The 22,896-nt window shown below is 37.8% G+C and overlaps 1 protein-coding gene across 3 annotated transcripts in view; it reads right to left on the minus strand.

The window, feature by feature from the left end:
- Positions 1-22,483, minus strand: part of raf1b (Raf-1 proto-oncogene, serine/threonine kinase b) — a 37,485-nt gene extending 15,002 nt beyond the window's left edge. The window contains exons 1-14 of one of the 3 annotated variants that reach the window (XM_079844981.1): positions 22,386-22,483; positions 18,394-18,607; positions 16,136-16,248; positions 14,860-14,962; positions 14,624-14,781; positions 12,312-12,398; positions 10,291-10,444; positions 9,789-9,813; positions 9,608-9,705; positions 9,253-9,370; positions 5,969-6,053; positions 5,672-5,848; positions 1,607-1,653; positions 1,381-1,499 (exon numbers count right to left, since the gene is read on the minus strand). In XM_079844981.1, the coding sequence (XP_079701107.1) occupies positions 1,381-1,499; positions 1,607-1,653; positions 5,672-5,848; positions 5,969-6,053; positions 9,253-9,370; positions 9,608-9,705; positions 9,789-9,813; positions 10,291-10,444; positions 12,312-12,398; positions 14,624-14,781; positions 14,860-14,962; positions 16,136-16,248; positions 18,394-18,591 (1,482 nt within the window). In that variant the 5' untranslated portion in view covers positions 18,592-18,607; positions 22,386-22,483. Of the gene's footprint in view, positions 1-1,380; positions 1,500-1,606; positions 1,654-5,671; positions 5,849-5,968; positions 6,054-9,252; positions 9,371-9,607; positions 9,706-9,788; positions 9,814-10,290; positions 10,445-12,311; positions 12,411-14,623; positions 14,782-14,859; positions 14,963-16,135; positions 16,249-18,393; positions 18,608-22,385 lie in introns of all 3 variants that reach the window. The other 2 variants (XM_079844980.1, XM_079844982.1) reach the window with 2 other exon arrangements.
- Positions 22,484-22,896: the final 413 nt, after the last annotated feature.

A 22,896-nucleotide genomic window follows, 5' to 3' on the forward strand; every position in this document is an offset into this window, starting at 1 on the left:
CTTTTTATGACTGTCATTCTCTTCAAATGCTATTGAAGTTTGAAACGTGTATAACGTTACCAATGTTGTATGTAACTTTACAGACGGTCCCTAAATTCGCCTGAGTTATGCCAGTCATATCAGATGCGCTGTGGTTCAGCTGTGTTTTTTTAAACCATTTTCGCTGCTGAAATAGAACAAAAACAGTCATCCACTGTATGATGAATGAATCTCCTGCGTACAGCACACGTTTATCTCTGCTTTGAGTGCAGATTTCAACGTGTGAGAGCGGCGCGCGCTCTGAACAAAACTCCGCTAATCTGAACGCCTCTGATTATGAGATATTGCATTCATAAACTCAATAGAAGCACGTGTAAGTGCTTATAATGCGCAACGCGATTATAACAGATGGCTTTTGAGAAGACTATTTTAAGTTCAACAGCCAGAGTGGCTAGTGTGCTGCCGAAATAACGTTACACTCGCAAATGGCGGTTGTTAATGTCAAACCCTGATTATTATCCCTTAAATGTCACCCTAGTCTTGTCTGAATTTGTTCGTTCGCTTCACGTTATTATTTCCCAGACGTAGGTTTGGTATTGAGGTCAAAGTCCACTTGCCTTGCGTTCGTAGTTTTTAAGTGTTTTCCCTATTACAGGGACTTTCTTCTGGCATGTTTGCAGACAGGGTGACCATCTTAGATTAAGTTTCCCTCAGGATTTTTGTAAAAGCCAAAATATGACCACGCCTCAGATTTGGTCCTTTTAGAAGGCAGAACAATCCCCCGAGTGCTGTCACTGCTTTCTGCCATATCTCCTCATTCAGAAAACAGCGGTGCGCCAGACTGACGCTGACTGGACAAGATTTACCGCGAGTTTTCACAACCGTGATAATCACACGCGGTTTTAATGATAATAAAATTTTATACGATATTACTAACCGTCACTAAATTTTATCGTGGTTTATCGTGAAACCGGTAATCGTTTCATCCCTACATGCTAGTAACATTTTTTACTTGCTCTGAGTAAAACCTTCAAACGTCAAGCTTTTTAAAGTTATTTTAAACCTTCAAATCGGTCAAGCCAACATCAAAGTTTGCCATCTAACTTTACTTATCCAGTTCATCTTTGTTATGTTAGTAAATGTACAACTGTTCAATTATAAGTTCATGTTAGTTCACAGTGTATTAAGTTGATTTTAAAAATGCTTTAGTAAATGTTGAAATGAATTTTGACCAATTGTAATAAATGCTGTAGAAGGGTTGTTCATTGTTAAATGGAACTGTATTGTCAAGTGTGACAAACGACAGCATCTCCACTAGTGTTCACACACTGATACTGTAAGCACAGAGTAACACATGGTGTGTGTATGTATGTATGTATGTATGTATCTGAGGTGACGCACCATCCAGAGGACAGACCCCGACGGCTGTTCCACCCGGTGGGAGCCGCTCCAGCGCGCTTTGACTGTGGCCAGACCGAAATCACCGATCTTCACCGTCAACCCTTCATGCAGGAAGATATCTGAGCGCCCGTTAAGGAATTTTATGACCACTATATTCATATCTGCACAAAAACAAACCAAAACATGCTGCAAAAATAAGAAATACGAGAATGTTGGTAAAAGATACTGTTTGACTTCATGTCACGGTGGATGATATTCTTTGCATGTAGGTAACTAGAAGAGAAGATATGAAGAGTTATTAGAGAGCATTTTAATTCTATATATTCTGTACGTTAGGCATTATCAGCACAGGCGTTAACTGACAGAACCACCTCTGAGTTTACATGTAAACACCAGCCTATTTTCTTCTATTTTTAAACCTGGTTGCATTTCTATGAATAGCTAATGGTGTCATGCGCTCAAAACGTGAATCTGTTACTGAAAATATACTGTCAAACACTGACAGAACACCGTTACATTACAACAAACACACACCAAAATACTCGAGAGAAGAGCTGCCTGAATCTATCAAATGAAACAATAATCATATACACTACCATTCAACAGATTTGAGTTTCTTAAAGAGTCTCTTCTGCTCAAAAATACAGTAAAACAGTGAAATATTACTCCAGTGAAAAACAGCAGTTTTCTATGTGAATATATAGTAAAGTGTAATTTATTCCTGTGATCAAAGCTGAATTTTCAGCATCAGTACTCCAGTCTTCAGTGTCACATGATCCTTCAGAAATCATTCTAGTATGATTATTTGATGCTCAACAAAAAATGTATGATAATTATCAGTGTTGAAAACAGTTCTTATGTCTGTGGAAACTGATACATTTTATTTTTCCAGATTCTTTGATGAATAGAAAGTTTAAAAGAACAGCATTTGTTTGAAATAGAATATTTTGTAACATTATAAATGTCTTTGCGGTCACTTCTGATCAGTTTAATGCATCCTTGCTGGAGATTATGAATTTCTCTTTTTTTTTTTAAACCACACACATCTTACTGGCCCCAAACGTTTGAACAGTAGAGTATATTTTCGGGTTTTAGTTGGTTTTCATTTTATTACATTTTAAGTGGCATCCCAACACAGAACCAAAAATGCTCATCCTACAAAAGTTATTAATATTAGCATTAGAGATGCACAATTCTGGAGAAATTGAGAATCACAATTTTTTTCAGGGTTCCCACACCTTTGGTTAACTTCAAATTCAAGGACCTTTCAAGGACTTTCCAGGTCCAACACCCTCAAATTCAAGGACTTAATGTGGGACACACTCAAGTGAGAGCGAGGTTACATTGTGTTTCCTTGTAAGATACAGTCAGTTTTCATGTGTCAAACACAACTATGTCATATGGGCAAAAAATAAATGAGAAAAAATGCTTTTTTTGCAGGGATCTGATATTTTATTTGTCATATTTCTGTTTTGCATAGATCTGAAGAATATTCGGTACATCCTATACTGTATTCTAAAATGATCTGATATTCACTTTTGCATGGATTTGATTAAAAAGAGCTTAGGCTCATGTAACCAGAAGTTTTAATATTTATGAATATGCTTTAAGTTTTTCTTGCCTCATGGGTTTACATTATCTTAACAAGCAAAGCAATTCAACATTACATTAAATAAAATATTTGGGCAACAGATTATCACAAATGTTTTATGACTATTGAACACAATTTACAGTCATTGACTGAACACATTTGTGTTCGGTGTAAGCTCTGATAACGCTGAGGTACCATCTTTATAGTTTCATGCGCACGTGAACGTCGTGGCAACGCACAACACAAAGTACCTCATGCGGGAAACACTTAGCATAACGCGTAAATGCCTGTAACCAACGTAAATCAAGCAAGCTAGTATGCACAGGCCATGAAGTGTTGGCGAAATAACACTTGCGAACCGGAGGGAACAATATGGAATCTTTTCCAGAAAACTTGCACAAAATAAATTCAAGCACTTATTTTAAAGGACTTGTATCTACGTGTGTTTATTTTCAAAAACTTTCCAGGGCCTTGACATTTTTTTCAGATTCACAAACTTTCAAGGACCCGTGGGAACCCTGTTTTTTTTATTAAAATGGAGATAACGATTCTCCCACAATTCTGAACAGACAACAGAATAAAATGTAATTTACTAGAGGTTCTGACAAAATGTTTATTACTTACATAATTTGAATTATTATTTTAATCGGTTTGTCTCACTCATAAAGACTTCACAATGTTTTTGAATGAATCTCTAGAGTGAACAATTCAATGACTCACTCAAAGACTTCACTTGTTTCATTACTGGATGAATCAGCGTTTTTGAACGAATCTCCAAAATGAATGATTCAACTAGTCCATCTATCCATCCATCCATCATCTTCCGCTTGACCGGGGCCGGGTCACGGGGGCAACAGTCTAAGCAGAGACGCCCAGACTTCCCTCTCCCTAGCCACTTCCTCCAGCTCTTCCGGGGGAACCCAGAGGCGTTCCCAGGCCAGCCGGGAGACATAGTCCCTCCAGCGTGTCCTAGGTCTTCCCCGGGGCCTCCTCCCGGTGGGCCGTGCCTGGAACACCTCCCTGTGAAGGCGTCCAGGAGGCATCCGAAATAGATGCCTGAGCCACCTCAGCTGCACTCGGCTGCAAACCGTCCCAGTGCACGCTGAAGGTCCTGGTCTGAGGAGGCCAACATGACAACATCATCCGCAAAAAGCAGCGACGAAATCGTATGGTCCTCAAACCGGACACTCTCCAGCCCTTGGCTGCGCCTAGAAATTCTGTCCATAAAAATTATGAACAGAACCGGTGACAAAGGGCAGCCCTGCCGGAGTCCAACATGCACCGGGAACAGGTCTGATTTACTGCCGGCAATACGAACCAAGCTCTTGCTCCGGTCGTATAGGGACTGAACAGCCCTAAGCAGGGGACCCCGGAACCCCATACTCCGAGAGCACCCTCCACAGGATGCCACGAGGAACGCAGTTGAATGCCTTCTCCAAATCCACAAAACACATGTTGACTGATTGGGCAAACTCCCATGAACCCTCCAGCACCCTGGAAAGGGTATAGAGCTGGTCCAGTGTTCCACGACCGGGACGAAATCCACACTGTTCCTCCTGAATCCAAGGTTCCACTATCGACCGAATTCTCCTCTCCAGTACCCTGGCATAGACTTTCCCGGGGAGGCTGAGAAGTGTGATATAGTTGGAACACACTCTCCGGTCCTCCTTCTTGAAAAGAGGGACCACCACCCCGGTCTGCCAGTCCAGAGGTACTGTCCCCAACCGCCATGCGATGTTGCAGAGGCGTGTCAGCCAAGACAGCCCCACAACATCCAGAGACTTGAGGTACTCAGGGCGGATCTCATCCACCCCCGGTGCCTTGCCACTGAGGAGCTTTTTAACTACCTCGATGACTTCAGCCCGGGTGATGGACGATTCACCAGCCACTGCTTCCTCAACGGAAGACATGTCGGTGGGATTGAGGAGATCCTCGAAGTATTCCTTCCACCGCCCGACGATATCCCCAGTTGAGGTCAACAGCTGCCCATCTCCACTGTAAACAGTGTTGGTAGGGCACTGCTTTCCCCTCCTGAGGCGTCGAATGGTTTGCCAGAATCTCTTTGAGGCCAACCGATAGTCTTTCTCCATGGCCTCACCGAACTCCTCACAGGCCCGATTTTTTGCCTCCACGACTACCCGGGCTGTGGTTGTTCGCTGTGATCAGACTGATTCGGATAGAGCCGAATCGCTGTCATTTAGGAATAAGAGATTGCCATCTTTTAACGATTAATCATGAAGCTCTAATTATCATGAACGGAAGCAAAATTACTAACAATGGCATGGGATGAATTGAAATACTGACAATTTCAGCTTCTAAATATTTCTTGAATTTCAATTAAATCTGTATTTAGTGTAATTTGTGATGCATTTGCTTTTACTTTGTTAAGTTCACTAGCTTCTAGTGAGCAACTCATGAATTAATTGCAAATTACTGTTGAATTTGTTAATATGCACAGCCTTCGATATCAACAACAAACACACTGATGTATGTAGTTTTGAATGTTAAATGTTAATGATAAGCCTGTTCATTTTCCTATCTGAATCATAGAGGATTATTTGGTTAGTTACATGTTACCATTTGCATTTAGCAAATAACATAATTTAGGGTTGCAACCCTGCAGTTGAGAAGCGTTGGTTTAGGTCTGGTGTGTTTTAGACACTGCTTTAGTCAGGGGAAACTGTGGATCCGAACACTCACTCCATGCCCTGCGCCGTCTGTCTAGCGATGTCAATCAGCTGAAACATCTGGAAGTTGGTCTCTTGCACGTGCAGGTGTTTGTAGAGGCTGCTTCCTTCACACCACTGCGTCACGATGGCCAGGTTTGCCTTGGTCATGTATCCCATAAACAAAACAATATTAACGTGCCTCGTCTTCCTGAAACAACAACACAGAAACAACGTCCGTGGAAAGATTAGAGAAAGAGCTCATTACAGTGGCTAAACAAATTTTTGGGAATAATGGAATCATGTAACTTGGGTCTTTCTGTTGGTTTACCTGAGAACAGCCACTTCATTGCGAAAGGCTTGTAACTGCTCTGGTGTGGGATTCGTCACCTTTAAAATCTTCACAGCAACATCACCTGGAAAGACATTACAACTCAATACAATATATAAACAAGAAGGATTTTTAAAATTATCAAACAAATACTCAACTTTACAATAAAATATTTTCCTCAGTTATATGTATATACACACACACACACACACCGATCAGACATGATATTAGGAGCACCTTCCTTATATTGTGTTGGTCCCGCTTTTGCTAACCCATCGAGGCATGATGTGCTGTGGTATCTGGTAGAGCCCTGCACGGGCCTCACATCTAGGCCCTAGCCCAGCCCTGGCCCAAGACGTGTCTGACAGCTTATCAAAATTCTTGGCCCGAGTCCGAGTGGAGCCCGTGTTTTTTTGTGTGTTTTTCTTCATCCTCCCTATTACACATTGTTGCAGCCATTAAAATAGTTCAGTTTTGTTTTTAATGTCAAAGTAGTTATATTTCGTTTAGTTTCTTTATTAAGTTAATTTAGAAAAAATGTTTGAAGCATTTTTTTGTTTGTTAAATTAAAGTTTTTGTTTTTAAAGTGACGACCTAGCGGCCGGCGGCCGACAGTGAATTACCCACGTTTGATCAATTTAGCCTCTCAAATCAACACTGGACTTGTCTTGCTTATAATAAAATCTATAAAACACTTAAAGCATCACAATGTTAGTTTAAACGTTTAGCTTAGTATCACCACCACCACCACAGTAAAAATGCATTTTTGACAAGCTGAGGCAGGCTGATGCTGCTCGCTACGGCGCTCACAAGTGAAACGGGCTACACAATCTTAACAAATAATAATAATAAAACATGCAGGTTGTCTTACCTTACACCTCTTGCAAAATGAATATAAATGCTATATGCACATTTAACGGAGTTCACGTCAACGAAAGCAACAGATATGAGCTGCATTTTATTCATCAGCTCATTTCAACATCAAAGCCTGCAATATGAGAACGAGCGACCTAAGCACTGAGAGCATTTAGTCTCATTAGTTTGAATGAAGATGATTGTGTTTTTGAGCATCTATAAGACTTATTTTCAGTTTCACTTGCGGCAGTTTGTGTGTTGGCTTGCTTTACTCATTTGCAGCGATGCGTGTTGCATAGCGCCATAATCTAAACACAGTGCAAGCCAGTCTTGACAGTCACGGTATCATGGTTTCATGTTGTTTCCACCAGCGCAGCATATCTCATTGTTTCTTTTAATTAATGAATGTCTAAAATATAAAACGAAGGAGAAGCCTAAAAAAGGCCAGAAGCCCGGCCCGTGTTTGTGGTATGACGTGAAAATTGACCCGAAGCCCGGCCTTAGGGGCTTAAAAAAGCTGGGGCCCGTCAGGCTCGGGCAGAAATGCAGGGCTCTACTATCAGGCACCAAGATGTTAGCAGCAGATCCTTTAAATCCTGTAAATTGCGAGGTGGGGCCTCCATGGATCGGACTTGTTTGTTCAGCACATCCCACAGATGGATTGAGATCTGGGGATTTGGTGGCCAAGTCAACACCTCAAACTCGTTGTGCTCCTCAAACCATTCCTAAAGCATTTTTGCTTTGTGGCAGGCGCATTATCCTGCTGAAAGAGGCCACAGCCACCAGTGAATACCGTTTCCATGAAAGGGTGTACATGGTCTGCAACAATTCTTAGGTAGGTGGTACGTGTCAAAGTAACATCCACATGGATGGCAGGACCCAAGGTTTCCCAGCAGAACATTGCCCAAAGCATCACACTGCCTCCGCCGGCTTGCCTTCTTCGCATAGTGCATCCTGGTGCCATGTGTTCCCCAGGTAAGACATGCACCCGGCCATCCATGTGATGTAAAAGAAAACGTGATTCATCAGGCCAGGCCACCTTCTTCCATTGCTCCGTGGTCAAGTTAAGATGCTCACATGCCCACTGTTGGCACTTTTGGCAGTGGACAGGGGTCAGGATGGGCACCTTGACTGGTCTGCGGCTATGCTGCCCCATACGCAACAAACTGCGATGCACTATGTATTCTGACACCTTTCTATCAGAACCAGCATTAACTTCTTGAGCAATTTGAGCTCCAGTAGCTCGACTGTTTGATCGGACCACACGGGCCAGCCTTTCGCTCCCCAAATGCATCAATGAGCCTTGGCCGCCCATGACCCTGTCACTGGTTCACCACTGTTCCTAACTTGGAGCACTTTTGATAGAAACTGACCACTGCAGACCTAGAACACCCCACAAGAGCTGTAGTTTTGGAGATGCTCTGACCCAGTCTTCTAGCCATCACAATTTGGCCCTTGTCAAACTCTCTCAAATCCCTACGCTTACCCCTTTTTCCAGCTTCTAACACATCAACTTTGAGGACAAAATGTTCACTTGCTGCCAAATATATCTAACCCACTAACAGGTGCTGTGATGAAGAGATAATAAGTGTTATTCACTTCACCTGTCATAACAATAATGTTATGTCAGATCGGTGTACCCTTAAAATAGGGTGACCACCATCAAACAAACCAAATGTGGGACGATTACTAAGTTTGTGTGGGACAATGTGGGACATGTTACCAACACTAAAACATAACCTGAAACTGTTGTATAATAAATTCATCATCACTGAGCCAAAAGGCAGCAGGCATCATGCAGATAATTACTTTTGAAACAGTTCTGACCAAGTGCAACTAAAATCCAACTAAATGAATAATGAAACAAATAAAACAACATTAAATTAGTTAATCATATATATATATATATATATATATATATATATTTTTTTTTTTTTTTTTTTTTTTTGGGGGGGAACTGTAGTTTTTATTTAATTTTTTTATATACATATATAAATTTATATACAGAACTATCCATTCGTTTTCTGACAGGGAACACATGGAACGAATCACCGCTCCACATTTTGATTGACAGCTGTCACAACCTACTAGTGACCGTGTTTACTCCTTTCTTTTCAACCATTGGATATGGTTTAAAAAAAACGGCTTTTGTATATTTGTGTAAGGCGGGATGTTACTTCTGACGAAGCGCTGTTAAAAATAGGTGAAAAACGATGCCGCGAAAATAATAAATAAAATGCTTTCTTAAAAAGGCAATAGAACGCATGCATGTTTTCTCAATATGATCATTAAAAATCAACAGACTGGTGAAAATGCGGGACATTTTCTCAATATGCGACATGCGGGACAAGGGGTGAAAATGCTGTGCGGTACAACGCAAAGCGGGACAGGTGGTCACCCTACCTTAAAATGGTGATGAGAACTCTTACCGTGCCACTTCCCTTTGTAAACGGTGCCAAAGGAGCCAGAGCCGATCCTGGAAAGCAGAAGCACCTCGTTGGCTTCGATCTCCCAGTAGTAGCTGGAATCTCTCTTCTCTCGCGGACGCTGGGGACCAATGAACAAACCAGCTCATGTTTGAACCCAGTGAAATCACCTTTAAACCACACTCTATATGGAACCTTATTCTCCTAATATGAAATATTTAAGAACCCTAGAGTTCTATTAAGAACAACATTGAACTTTCTCTCTAAGAGTGTAGAGTGGCAAGAAACTAATCTGATGGTAATGTCAGGATTTGGCTTCTGATTACTCAGACAAAGGTTACAGAAAAGCGATGCTTACGATTCTTTTTTCCTGAGCGTTGGTTGAAGGTGCTTTCTCCCTGTGAGCCGGAGCTGGGGTTTTGGGCCACTCGGTCGGGCTTTGATTATGAGGGCTTCCTGTGAACGAATGTGACAAAGAACGATTTCAGCCTTATAGCTTTTCTATGAAATCTTAGGATAATGTCAGGAAAAGCCCTTACCTGATTCATCACGCCCTAAGGCTTCCTGTGAATAAAGAGGAAAGTACTGTTTTAACATATGCAAATATTTGGGAGAAGACACTGTAATAGTTTGAGAGACAGATTTACTAACAGCTTGATGAGCGTTAAATACTACTGTGAGAAATGAGCGATGGAAACAGTTATTTCTGCGGCTAACCTTATGGCATTTGCATATGGCATATGCATTTGTAGGAGTTTACCTTTCAGATGCAATATTCATGGGAGGAGAGCATTTAAATAAATCATGCAAGATGATTTACTAAGGTTAATGCTCGTCAGTTTACTGGTGTTTGTGGTAGTATTTAACGCCCAAACAAAGCATGTCTTAACCCATTCATTATAAAATTTGTCTTGATAGACAAGAACTTTCCATTCCTATCAGCTCTTCTATGGGATTGTGTCTCATTTGCCCTGTTGAGTAAATCTGGCTCTGAAAGGTAATGATGAAGTGAGAATAGAGAAGCGAGCAGTGGTGTTTCACCTGATAAGCAGCCTCGTCGACTGGCTGTGTGGTGCTCGTCATGTGGACGTTGGGCGTGGATGTGGACAACACTTTATGACTGAGCGAGACGCCAGCGGACGGCATGGGAGTGATGTAGTTTAAAGCATTCGGCGTGGAGTATCTGTGATAGGGACTGGAGAAGGGTTTCTATGTCAGACTCAGATCAGTCCGTGTGCAGTTGCTTCTTTCGTCTCGTTATAACATTAAACTTTATTACAGGATTTACTAAATATGAAAATGTTTTAGAATGAAATGTAGGATAGACTAAAAGAAGGCTATTTCAGTACATTAGATTAAATCTTGATTGGCAAAAAAAAACATTTAAAAAAATAATCATGTATTTCTGTGAATGTATTTTTTCTGTGTTGAGAATCAGTGCACATTTTAGGTGAAAGTTACTAAATTGCTTGATATCATGAACATGACGTTGAAAAACTGGATGCAAGTTCACAAGACAAGATCAGATTAGTCTCATGTCTCATGATACTTCTTTAAAACAACGTGTATTTTAATTGTTTTGGAAATGTTAATTAATGGCTACTTGTGTGTTAGTGTCACAAATATCTAAAGTGATTTAAGTAATCAAAATTATTATCTGTCTGTGGACAGTATTTGCATCAAAAAAGTAATCAGATTAAGTGACGCATGTTACTTGTAGTGTGTTACTTAATACGTTACATCAAAAAAGTAATCCGATTATGTAATGCATGTTACTTGTAGTGTGTTACTTTATACGTTACATAAAAAAAGAAATACGATTACATAACGCATGTTACATTATACGTTACATAAAAAAAGTAATCCGATTATGTAATGCACGTTACCTGTAGTGTTACTTTATACGTTACATCAAAAAAGTAATCCGAATACGTAATGCAAGTTACTTGTAGAGTTACTTTACATGTTACATCAAAAAAGTAATTTGATTATGTAATGCACATTACTTGTAATGCGCTACTTTATACATTACATCACACGTTACACGTTACATAAAAAAGTAATCCGATTACATAATGCATGTTACTTGTAATGTGTTACTTTATATGTTACATCAAAAAAGCAATCCGATTATGTAATGCACGTTACTTGTAGTGTGTTACTTTACACGTAACATAAAAAAGTAATCCCATAACGTAACGCATGTTACTTGTAATCAAAAGCATCAAAAACGTAATCGCAATGTGATATAATTTTAAAACAATGTGTATTTAATGGTTTTGGAAATGTTAATTAATGGCTACTTGTGTGTTAGTCACAAATACCTAAAGAACTGAGAGACAAAATTATTTTCTGTGATAATCAAATCTCCACAAAATTTTGAACTTCCAAAAGTCAATTATTTCAGCACTAAATGGGCAAATATAAACCTATAGCTTACAGTTATATATAGTGAAACATTTGAACATCATGTACAATTTTCAGATTTAAAAAGTTGGTATAGCTGACCAAATGATCAAACAATCACTCAAAATGTATTAACACGTCAGGGTTATTATCTCCAACTAAAACTACTAAAACATTTCTGTTAATTGACAAAGATTAAATAAAATAGTGTAAATATTAGCTGAAAAAAAAATATCTAAAAAAAAGTGTAAATATTAGCTGAAAAACTTTAACTAAATGAAAATTAGAAATGTTGCATTATAAGTTGAAGCACTAAAATTGTTAACTGGAAATAAATTAAAAACTAAAACTGAAACTGAAAAAAAAAAATTAAACCTAAATAGCAATATTTAATAAATAAAAAAAATAATAAAAATGACAAAAGTACATAACTAAACTTACATAAATATAAAAATAAAATAAAAAATATTAACATAACTACAAAAAAAATTCACTGATACAAGGAACTTCAGTAATCAAGTACCCCGAATACAAGGAACAAAAAAGAAAAGAAAAAGAAGGCGGCGTCATGACATGCTCTGATTATCAGAGGAACGCTGGACTTGTCGGGTCAGTTCACTTCATCTGAGCTAAATATAGACACAGACTCTATTTACCTGAAGGAGAATTTAGAGTTTTGCATCCGACGGGCCGAGAGGGGCGGGAGTGACGGAGTGCCGTTCTCTCCAGGAGTCGGGAACAGCCTGGAAAAATAACTAATAACTAATTTCTAAAAGATGGACCAATGAAGGTTTTCCCTTGGTGCAATCTTAAAGCAAAAGTTTAAGTTTGTTTTTTCATCTTTGTGATGAATTCTGCAGCAGAAGAATGGACCTTTGTACCGTGCTTTACATGATTATCATTGATAGACATCTACAACACAGTATGAGGGCCTCTATGCAAAACTCTGTGAGACTTCTTGTGAACCATATGCACATGTCCATCTTCATTTAAATAGAGGAAAGCAGCCTGTTCAGCCTGCCAACATGTTACTGAACCTGTTTTATAGAACATTTTACTCCTAAAAACATGGTGAAATTTGTTATTTTTCTGTCTGTTGACAGTATTTGCATCAAAAAAGTAACCCGATTCCGTAATGCACGTTACTTGCAATGCGTTACTTTACAAGTCACATCAAAAAAGTAAGCGATTTCGTAAAGCACGTAACTTGAAATGTGTTACTTTATAAGTTACATCAAAAAAGTAATCCGATTTCATAAAGCACGTTACTTGTAATGCGTTACTTTATACGTTTCATCAAAAGAGTAATCCACTTACGTTACTTGCAATGTTTTACTTTACGTTTCATCAAAAAAGTAATCTGATTATGTAATGTGCGTTACTTATAATGCGTTACTTTACACGTTCATCAAAAAAATTATCCAATTACGTAATGCATTACTTTACACATTACATTAAAAAAGTAATCCGATTCCGTAAAGCATGTTACTTGTAATGCGTTTCTTTACACGTTTCATCAAAAAAAGTAAACGATTACATAACGCATGTTACGCGTAATGCGTTACTTTACACGTTTCATCAAAAAAGTAATCCAATTACATAAAGCATGTTACTTGTAATGCATTACTTTACACATTACATCAAAAAATTTATCCGATTACGTAAAGCACGTTGCTTGTAATGCGTTCCTTTACATGTTACGTCAAAAAAGTAATCCGATTACATAATGCACATTACTTGTAATGTGTTACTTAAAACGTCACATTAAAAAGTAATCCGATTACGTAATGCACTTTACTTGTAATGTGTTACTTTAATCGTTTCGTCAAAAAATAAATGTAATTACGTAAAGCGTTACTTTACACATTACATCAAAAAAGTAATCGGATTCCGTAATGCATGTTACTTGTAATGCATTAATTTATACATTACATCAAAAAAGTTATCCGATTCCGTAAAGCACATTACTTGTAATGCATTACTTTAAACGTTTCATAAAAAAATGTATCCAATTATGTAATGCACACTACTTGTAATGCTTTACTTTACACGTAACATCAAAAAAGTTATCAAAAAAGTAATGCGTTTACATAATGCACGTTACTTGTAATGTGTTACTTTACACATTACATCAAAAAAATTACGTAATGCATGTTACTTGGTTACATCAAAAAAGTAATTGATTACGTGATGCATGTTACTTGTAATTTGTTACTTTACATGTTACATCAAAAAAGTAACCCGATTATGTAATGCACGTTACTTGTAATGTTATACTTTACACATTTCCTCAAAAAAGTAATCTGATTACGTGATGCACGTTACTTGTAATGTGTTACTTTAAATGTCACAAAGTAATCCGATTACGTAATGCATTACTTTTCACGTTTCATCAAAAAAGTAATCTGATTACGTGATACACGTTACTTTACAAGTTACATTTTTAAAAAGTAATCCGATTAAATAATGTAGTTACTTGTAATGTGTTACTTTAAACGTCACATAAAAAGTAATCCGATTAAGTGATGCACTTTTCTTATAATGCGTTACTTTACACGTTTCATCAAAAAAGTAAACTGATTACGTGATGCGCGTTACTTGTAATGTGTTACTTTACATGTTAAATCAAAAAAGTAATCCGATTATGTAATGCACGTTACTTGTAATGTTACACTTTACACGATTCATCAAAAAAGTAATCTGATTATGTAATGCATGTTACTTGTAATGTGTTACTTTACACGTTACATCAAAAAAGTAATCCGATTACACAAAATCAGCATGGATACAATATAACAGAACATGTATAAACTGGGTTTTTAAGTATATCTGTGCCTTTTCCAAGACCTACCATTCTTTTCTAGACCCAGAAACCACTAGAAACTAGTCTCAGCAACTAATGCAACTGCCGATATGTGCAAGCCCTTCAAGTGTGATAAAGCTGGTGTCTGTGGTTTTGCACACTCACAGGAGCTGGCGAATGTTGCTCCAGTCCACACACATGGTGGGCACTCTGGTGCTGCAGTGCTCATGAAACTTGTAGCCGCACGTCTGACATCTGAAGCCATGAAGAAGAAACTTCTGACATATGTCACAAAAGGCCAACTTCAAAAATGTCTTCCGTACCTGTGAAGGGGACGGTCAGATGTTAGAGCTGCTGTAAAGATGACAGCAGTTCAATTCAAACACATTCTGGGAACTCACAAAATTGTGCGTGGTCAGCGGGACGTGATCCAAGACTTCCACCAGCAGCTCCTCTCCCACCAGTGAGGTAGGGTCAGTGCTCCAATCCATACGCACCTTCTTACTGCACAAAACAATGTTGTGTTTTCATTCAGAGAGCATTACATTGAAATTCAGGGGCAAGATTCAGCATTACAGTTGAGCCTAGATTATTACAGTTATTAAACAGAAAATAACAGATGCACCAGTAACAATAAGGTTTCATTAGTTAACATGAGCTAACAATGAAAAGCATTTACTGTATTAATCTTGGTTGATGCTTAATAATCTTGAATCAGAATCTCTTCTCTGATGACGAGGGCGGGGAAAACTGTCACTCACATGCGATCCACCAATAGCAAACCACAACCATCCAATAAATTCCCCACAGACAAAATCAAGCCCGCCCTACATTTGTTCTTCTTATCACTCAGATATACAGCACAATAGAGAAGAAAAGACTACTGCAACTTCCCTTTCATGCCGACTTTAATTTGAACATTTACGAATACAAAGGTTGTATCTGTTAATATTACTGAATGGACCTGAGCTGACATGAACTTACAATGAGGATTAAATACTATAACAAATGCATTGTTAGTTAATATTAGTCAATGCATTAACTAATTAACCTTTTGTATAGCGTCGCATGCATCAATCAGCTTTGCTCTGGTCACTGCAATCATCCTACATTCTCTCTGCAAAACTGCTTGAGCTCGGACATTATTTTAAGTCATTACAGACATAAACCTTTCCTCCAGGATATCGCTGTATTCAACATTAATGCTGCCTTCACGTGCTATTGGAAATTTGATGATTCCGACTTCTGAAGTCGTGATTACGAGCGCATTGCATTCAAGTTTCAAAATGTGAGGGCGTTCATGTGCAATGTTTACCTAGGAAACTCGTATATTACGATAATTCCGAGAGCACGTGAAGGCAGCATAAATCTCAAGTATTCCCCAATGAATCTGAATCGAATTTTGTGCTTGTGAAACGGACGTCTGTATCGATACCCCGCCCTATCAATGATTGTAATTACTTTGCGTCGCTGTTTTCACAATTAAATAGTTTTTTTCTATTTGTCAATGGCAAAAATACCAAATGAATTAGCATTTAATGTGAAAAGATGGCACTGGCACTTTATTGGCACGTTGACAGTTGCATGCAAACACTGCCGTGAATTATACCACAGTATGAAGTCTGTCTCATTGGATTGCATTTTTATTACTATTTTTCACCATAAGCCACAACTTACAATGTATGTTCTCGATGAAGCTTGAAAACAGCACAGCATTCAGGCTGAAGGCCACGGACTTTCAGGGCTTTGATGAGGCAGTTGCGCAGCGTCATACCCGGTCGCACATTCACCTGTTACAACACAATTCTCATCACTTCAATGGAAAAGAAAGGTATGAACATGCATGCGAAGGTTACATGATCAGCATTATATTGATGAGCACAACTGCTTTTACATCAAGGAGATTCCCGTTCACACCGAGGACAATAACTATAGCGATAAAGATATTCGCCAGGCTGGGTCACATGACCACAAACGATGACTTCCGATTCAGTTTCGTTGGCCTTCAAGGGCACAAAAGCGGCGTTTGGAATTCGTTAATATTCATTTTAATTCCCACTGTTATAGTAATCGTTCCTGGTGTGAACGGCCTCACGTCTATGAGTCAAGGCACTGAACTAGGATAAATGTTCAAATGCACATGCTCATCATGAACATTCGCGTCAATGACGTGGCATGTCAATTCTGGTGTCCAAAGCATATTCATAATCTATACATTTTTAAATACACTACATTAAATGACTCAACTTCCCCCTCATGTGAGTATTCATTACAAATAATTCATCTTTAACTTGCGCTCAAAAGTCCCAAAATGTCATTCCGGGTTCAAATCTGAATACAAAAATACATCAAAAATGTAGAAAATATGAATAAATATATTTAAAATCTACTTGGGCATAATTGTATTGATGTTTTCAATGATACTAGATTATTTACATTTTTATGACAAAAATACTTTTGTCTCCAAATAGTGATCTCTCTAATGTCATTCCTGGATAACAGACATAATTCATTTTGGTATGTCATGTGACATAATAGTGTATCAAAAAGGAGGAGGAGAACATGTGCAAAGGCCAGTAAGCATAATCTAAATGTTGATATTTTGAGCTTTTCTGTCACTGGTGCACTTTAGCAATATCATGTGTCCTTTTGGATAACACTAATAAAACATTTATAATGTTTTTATATGAAAAAACAATCTATTTGATCTAAAAGATTAGCTTAAAGTGATGATAGTTGTGTTTTCCACAGGTGGTTCAGTTAGTGCCTGATTAAAAAGAAAACATTGTTTTGTCATTCCTGGATAACACAAAACCTAGGTCATCCGTTATCCAGAATGACATATCTATAACAATCCAGTTTTTAATTAATATTTGTACACTTTTAGGCAGTTATTATGAGGGATGTGCGAGACTAGTGGATTAAATGATAGCTCTGCTGCTGGGAGACTTGGAAAATACTAGTCGTTTACTATTGTTTTTGCACATTTAATGTTTTGCTTTATTCAATTACCGTCGTGGTAATGTTACATCTTGAAATGAAAATATTATTTTGAAAAGTGTATGAGAATGTTTTTTATGGTAATCCTGTCCTTCCGTCTAACAATGACACAGGCGATTAATGTAACCCATATCTGTGTGTTAGAATACACAATTCTGTTTTTGTTGAGTTAAGGATAAAACAAATCTTATTTACTTTATTGGAAAACATTTTTAAACATTTTCCAGCTTTTTTTTTTTATATTTGTAAACTTTTAGGCATAGTTATTATGAGGGATGTGCGAGACTAGTCAACTTGGAAAATACTAGTCGTTTTTTTATTTAATGTTTTGCTTTACATTTTTACAAAGGCTACATTTAACTTACCGTCATATTAATGATACATCTTGAAATTAAAAATCCTTTAAAAAAAAATGTATATATCCACTGTATGAGGATGGTTTTTATGGTAATCCTGAAGCATATTTAACCCATATCTGTGTTAGATTACACAATTCTACATTTTGTTGAGTTAAGAATAAAACAAATCTTATTTACTTTATTGGAAAAAAAATTCAGCTTTGTTCAGATTTTGTTCTGTATTTTGAGTTATCATCAGCCAAAAATGACCCCATGTCTATATGAAATCCCACATTGATTATATTAATTGTGATTAAAATGTAGTTTTCCGAGCACTGACAGTTTGTTGAGCTCCGATTAAGGATATCAGTACATTTATATATGCCAACAATGGTGGAAATTCCCCAGGAATGACATTTTCATGGGGAAAAAGATCTGGTTTACCAAAAAAACGGTTAATAACATTCTTAAAATCAGTACATACACAATACTCTAATAAGTGTAGAAAGTCCTAAAATTCAATTTTTTTTTTTTTTTTTGCACATTTCAAATCCTTATCCGTCATTCACAGACGGTGTTGGATGATTGTATTATTACCACAGTCCGCTGTTTGTTGGGCAGGTAGACGCGGATTGTGCTGCTCGCCTTAGAGTCTGGGATTCTCCCGTCATCTGACAATCTCCGGTATGGGAAGTTATTGATAATGGTGGGAGACATGCAGGGATCTTCAAACACAGAGTCTCTGCATCCAAACCCATGACTGGCGCTCTTCCAGGCGCCTTGAACGTGCTCCATCACGGCAGGCAATAATCTAACATGAGAACAGAAGACATCACTGAGCTCACAAACACACTGATCTCAGGCCCAAACTCTAACGACAAGTATCATACAAGCCATGAAATATTATATACGGTTAATAAAAAAAAAACTCAATTTCCTACTTCCATTGCTCTCGTTTAGTGCCGACAACTCTGAAATGGGTATTGTATTTGTAATGTGACTACGTGACTAGCAGCAAAAACCCTCCAAAACAGCAGCGTACGCCTTATAAACAAGGTAAAGACTTCATCTGTAACAGGTCAGAAGCTCAGAGCTATAAGTCCTTGACGGCTCACAAGTAATCATTCAAAAGAACAGAGAATTTCTTTTTTTAATAATAATGATAAGAATAAATGAATGCATTATGTTAGAAGAAGCACACACTTCTGCTTTCTGCTTTATCAAAGAAAGAAGGTCAGTCTTTTCATAAAATAATTACAGTGGGCAAAACAAGTATTTGATACACTGCCGATTTTAAAGGTTTAATTTTTTTGCATAACATAAGTATGTGATCACCTACCAACCAGTAAGAATTCAGACTCTCACAGACCTGTTAGTTTTTCTTTAAGAGGCCCTCCTGTTCTCCACTCATTACCTGTATTAACTGCACCTGTTTGAACTGGTTCCCTGTATAAAAGACACCTTTCCACACACTCAATCAAACAGACTCCAACCTCTCCACAATGGCCAAGACCAGAGAGCTGTGTAAGGACATCAGGGATAAAATTGTTAACCTGCACAAGGCTGGGATGGGCTATAGGACAATAGGCAATCAGCTTGGTGAGAAGGCAACAACTGTTGGCGCAATTATTAGAAATTTTACCTATGGTACCTATGTAAATTTTACCTATGGTAAAAATTACAGACTTCTACATGCTATGTAAGTGGGCAAACCTCAAAAAAGCAGTGTATCATATGTATATGTATGTATACATGTATAGGCTAGAGACTCGAACATGTAAGGATAGATTTTTAAAGCTTTATCTCTTATTTCTACAGCATGTTACATATTATCTGTGTATAATATTCATTTAAACTAAATGAATAATCATTTATGAGCTAAAATTCCTTGTCTGTAATGGATTAAGGCCACATGAATTCATTATATCATTAAAGTCCGACAATAAATATTCGACTTTTAATTTGGAGCAAGAGAAACTGGGGAGTGATTGCATCAGACAAGTCAATTTGCTCACAGCTGATTGGTCTAATTGCAGTTTAAGATCTCTAATCCATAACATAAACTCCACAGCTAACCTGCTCTTGAGTAGGTTAAGTTACTATGACGATGAACAAGGCTAAGAGCCAAGCCACTATCATGGTACCTAAAACCCAGGATTACCGCAATCTAAACAGAAACTTACCTGGCTAGCCAGCGAAACTGGCATCAATTGCCTCATTTTGGGCTTGTTTATTAAATAAAAGTCACGCTGTGTGTCCAATTTACACCCAGGTTATTATTTGATTACACAAACTGTATGTAATTTATTTTAATTTAATTTAAAGTAAACTATTGTAGCTTCTGTCTGGGACGCCCGATCACAGGAAAGACTAAGAACATTATTTGACACATTATTACTAGTATCAGTGTTATTGTGGCTAACAAAAACTCGACCATAAAAATCTCTTTACTTTGAATAAATAAATGTTAACTGACATAAAATAAAATATAAAAAACTTAAACTTTTCTTATTTTTATTTAGTTTCATTAACCTGATCTACCAAACTAAAACTGAAATAAAATGAATAAAAACTATACAGACATTTTGAAAAGTAATAATAAAAAAAACAAGAGAAATACTATAACTTTTAACTCAAATTAAAATGAAAGCAGAATTAAATTGAATTCAAAATATTAACAGAAACTATATAGTATCTCAGTGATACTAAACTAACACTAGTGTGGCCAAATCTGTTACAGTGTGTTTTATATATAAATGCAGAAATAGTTAGTTGCGCCCCTGAAGTTTTTCAACTTAAGAGCACAGGTGCACCGTGGGAAAAAACTATGCAAGCCCTGAAAACACCCAATGTTTTTGTTGTGTGAGAAACATTAATCAAGTGTTTGCCGTTAAGGAGAGCAGAAGTGCAGATGGTGACAGATATCAGTCAGGATCTGTTAGAGGAGAGAATCTAGCATTAAAGCCCAGATCGTGACTGTTATTCTACATGTTCGAACTGTTCTGAAGAACACAACGCTTCTGCCCTGGCAGTGTTTGACGGTCAGATGGTTTGCCCACACCATACCAGTAATGCAAGTTACACAGTACTCGCAGCCAAGACTGACGCATTTCTCACCCATTTTGCATGAGGCGCAGCGATATCCACCTGTTCTCTCTCGGAGAGTAACTGTGCAACTATGTTGGGTTGAACTGCTCTGTTCTGGTTCATTGTTCTGACATCAGAAACCTGTGGAGCAGGTCTGAGCAGCTCCTGCTGATCCGACGTGTCAGAAACACTCATTAGTCTGTAACATGCAATCGTTCTTCCTCATTTCTCTCTGCATCACACATGTAATGCAATCGCAATGTTAGGCTTGCAAAATGAGAACAAACAATTCAATGTCATAATGGCACAATATCTAATATTGTGCATATATTATATGTGCCCCTGGAGCACAAAACCAGACGTAAGTCTCACGGGTATATTTGTGGCAATAGCCAACAATACATTGTATGGGTCAAAATGATCAATTTTCCCAAATATAATTAGGATATTAAGTAAAGATCATGTTCCATGAAGATATTTTGTACATTTCCTACCGTAAATATTTATAAAAATGTATTATAGTAATATGCATTGCTAAGGACTTAGATTTTCTCAATCTTTCGATTTTTTTGCACCCTCAGATTTTCAGATCGTTCCAAATATTGTCCTATCCTAACAAACCATACATCAATGGAAAGCTTATTTATTCAGCTTTCAGATGATGTATACATCTCAATTTCAAAAAATGTACCTTTATGGCTGGTTTTGTGGTCCAGGGTAACATATAATAAAATATAACAATATGTGTTTGCATTAGATATTATGTGTGCCTTAAGCTCAAAAAGGCCATGCTAAAGTTTGTTCCTCAAATTAACGCTTTAAAAATATGAATGATTATAAAATGCAAAACATATCCGCAATGCACCGATCCATATTAATTTAGATGTTTAGGTTTATGAAACTGCACTGTGTAGGACAATGTTAATAAATCAGTAGCCTGATCAAATAAATCAAGAACACTAGACATTAAAAGCATCTAATTTTAAAAACACAGTTGACATTTCATATCTTGCCTTTGTTCTAACGAAGAAATGACCAATAACTTTATTGCAAACAGCTCTATTTGTGTTTGTTTTAAACTGTGAAGAGGGTTATGTTGCAATAGTTCAGAGGACATTGTATGTCACCCAGACACATTTCATTTGTTCGAATGACTATTAATATCTTACATTAAACTATAAACCCCTGCTGGCGCAATCTACCATCGCAAAATCTATTTACCGACAAAACACAGAATATTTTCACAAGCCGTCAGACTTTTCAGGAAATAGGCTAACCTCCGTTGTGTTTAGTTACTTTAAAACAGATCTGCACGACTAAAGAGATTAACAGCGCGTGCTTTAATAGATTTAACCGTGTTTACTAACTCAGAACACACATCTCACAAACAAACAATAACAGCTGCGACTGATGCAAGCACACATCTGCACTATAATAACGACCAAGGAGCGAGTATAATCTGCATGAAACGGTGTGCACGCGAACTCGGAGTCTTTACTCACCAGAGAAAGTTGTTGAATTGTTGATCCGCCATGATTATCGCTACGGGGAAACGCGTGACGTTAGAGTGATGTCATCGTTTTCGTCACTGCTCGCGAACGCTATTTTAGTGAACGGCTGCTTCAAACACTCGCGTGATATGGCAAGCCAGTCTCACATTTAACCCATGAAAACAAAACGGACAATTCTTGTTTCGTTTTTTTTAATGGAATATTGCTGTGTTTATTATAAATAATTCACCCGTGCACATCATTATGGTTTTAAATTCATGTGCCTCTTCATCTTGAATCAAAATAAGTTTCCCTCCCTCTTGCAGTGGCATCTCTTCTCTGATGAAGTGTTTACTGGTGCGAGGGCGGGGCAACCTGTCACTCACATGAGATCCACCAATAGAGACAGAGCGACACGTGTCATAATCTGAAGACCACGCCCACCGGGGGGGAAAACAATCGAACGCTCTCCATTGACTTTGCATTGCGTGAAGCGGCATCCTTGTCGTTTCGGACTTATATC

This window comes from Gobio gobio, assembly GCF_949357685.1.
Source record: "Gobio gobio genome assembly, chromosome: 19".
NCBI classification, from domain to species: Eukaryota; Metazoa; Chordata; class Actinopteri; order Cypriniformes; family Gobionidae; genus Gobio; species Gobio gobio.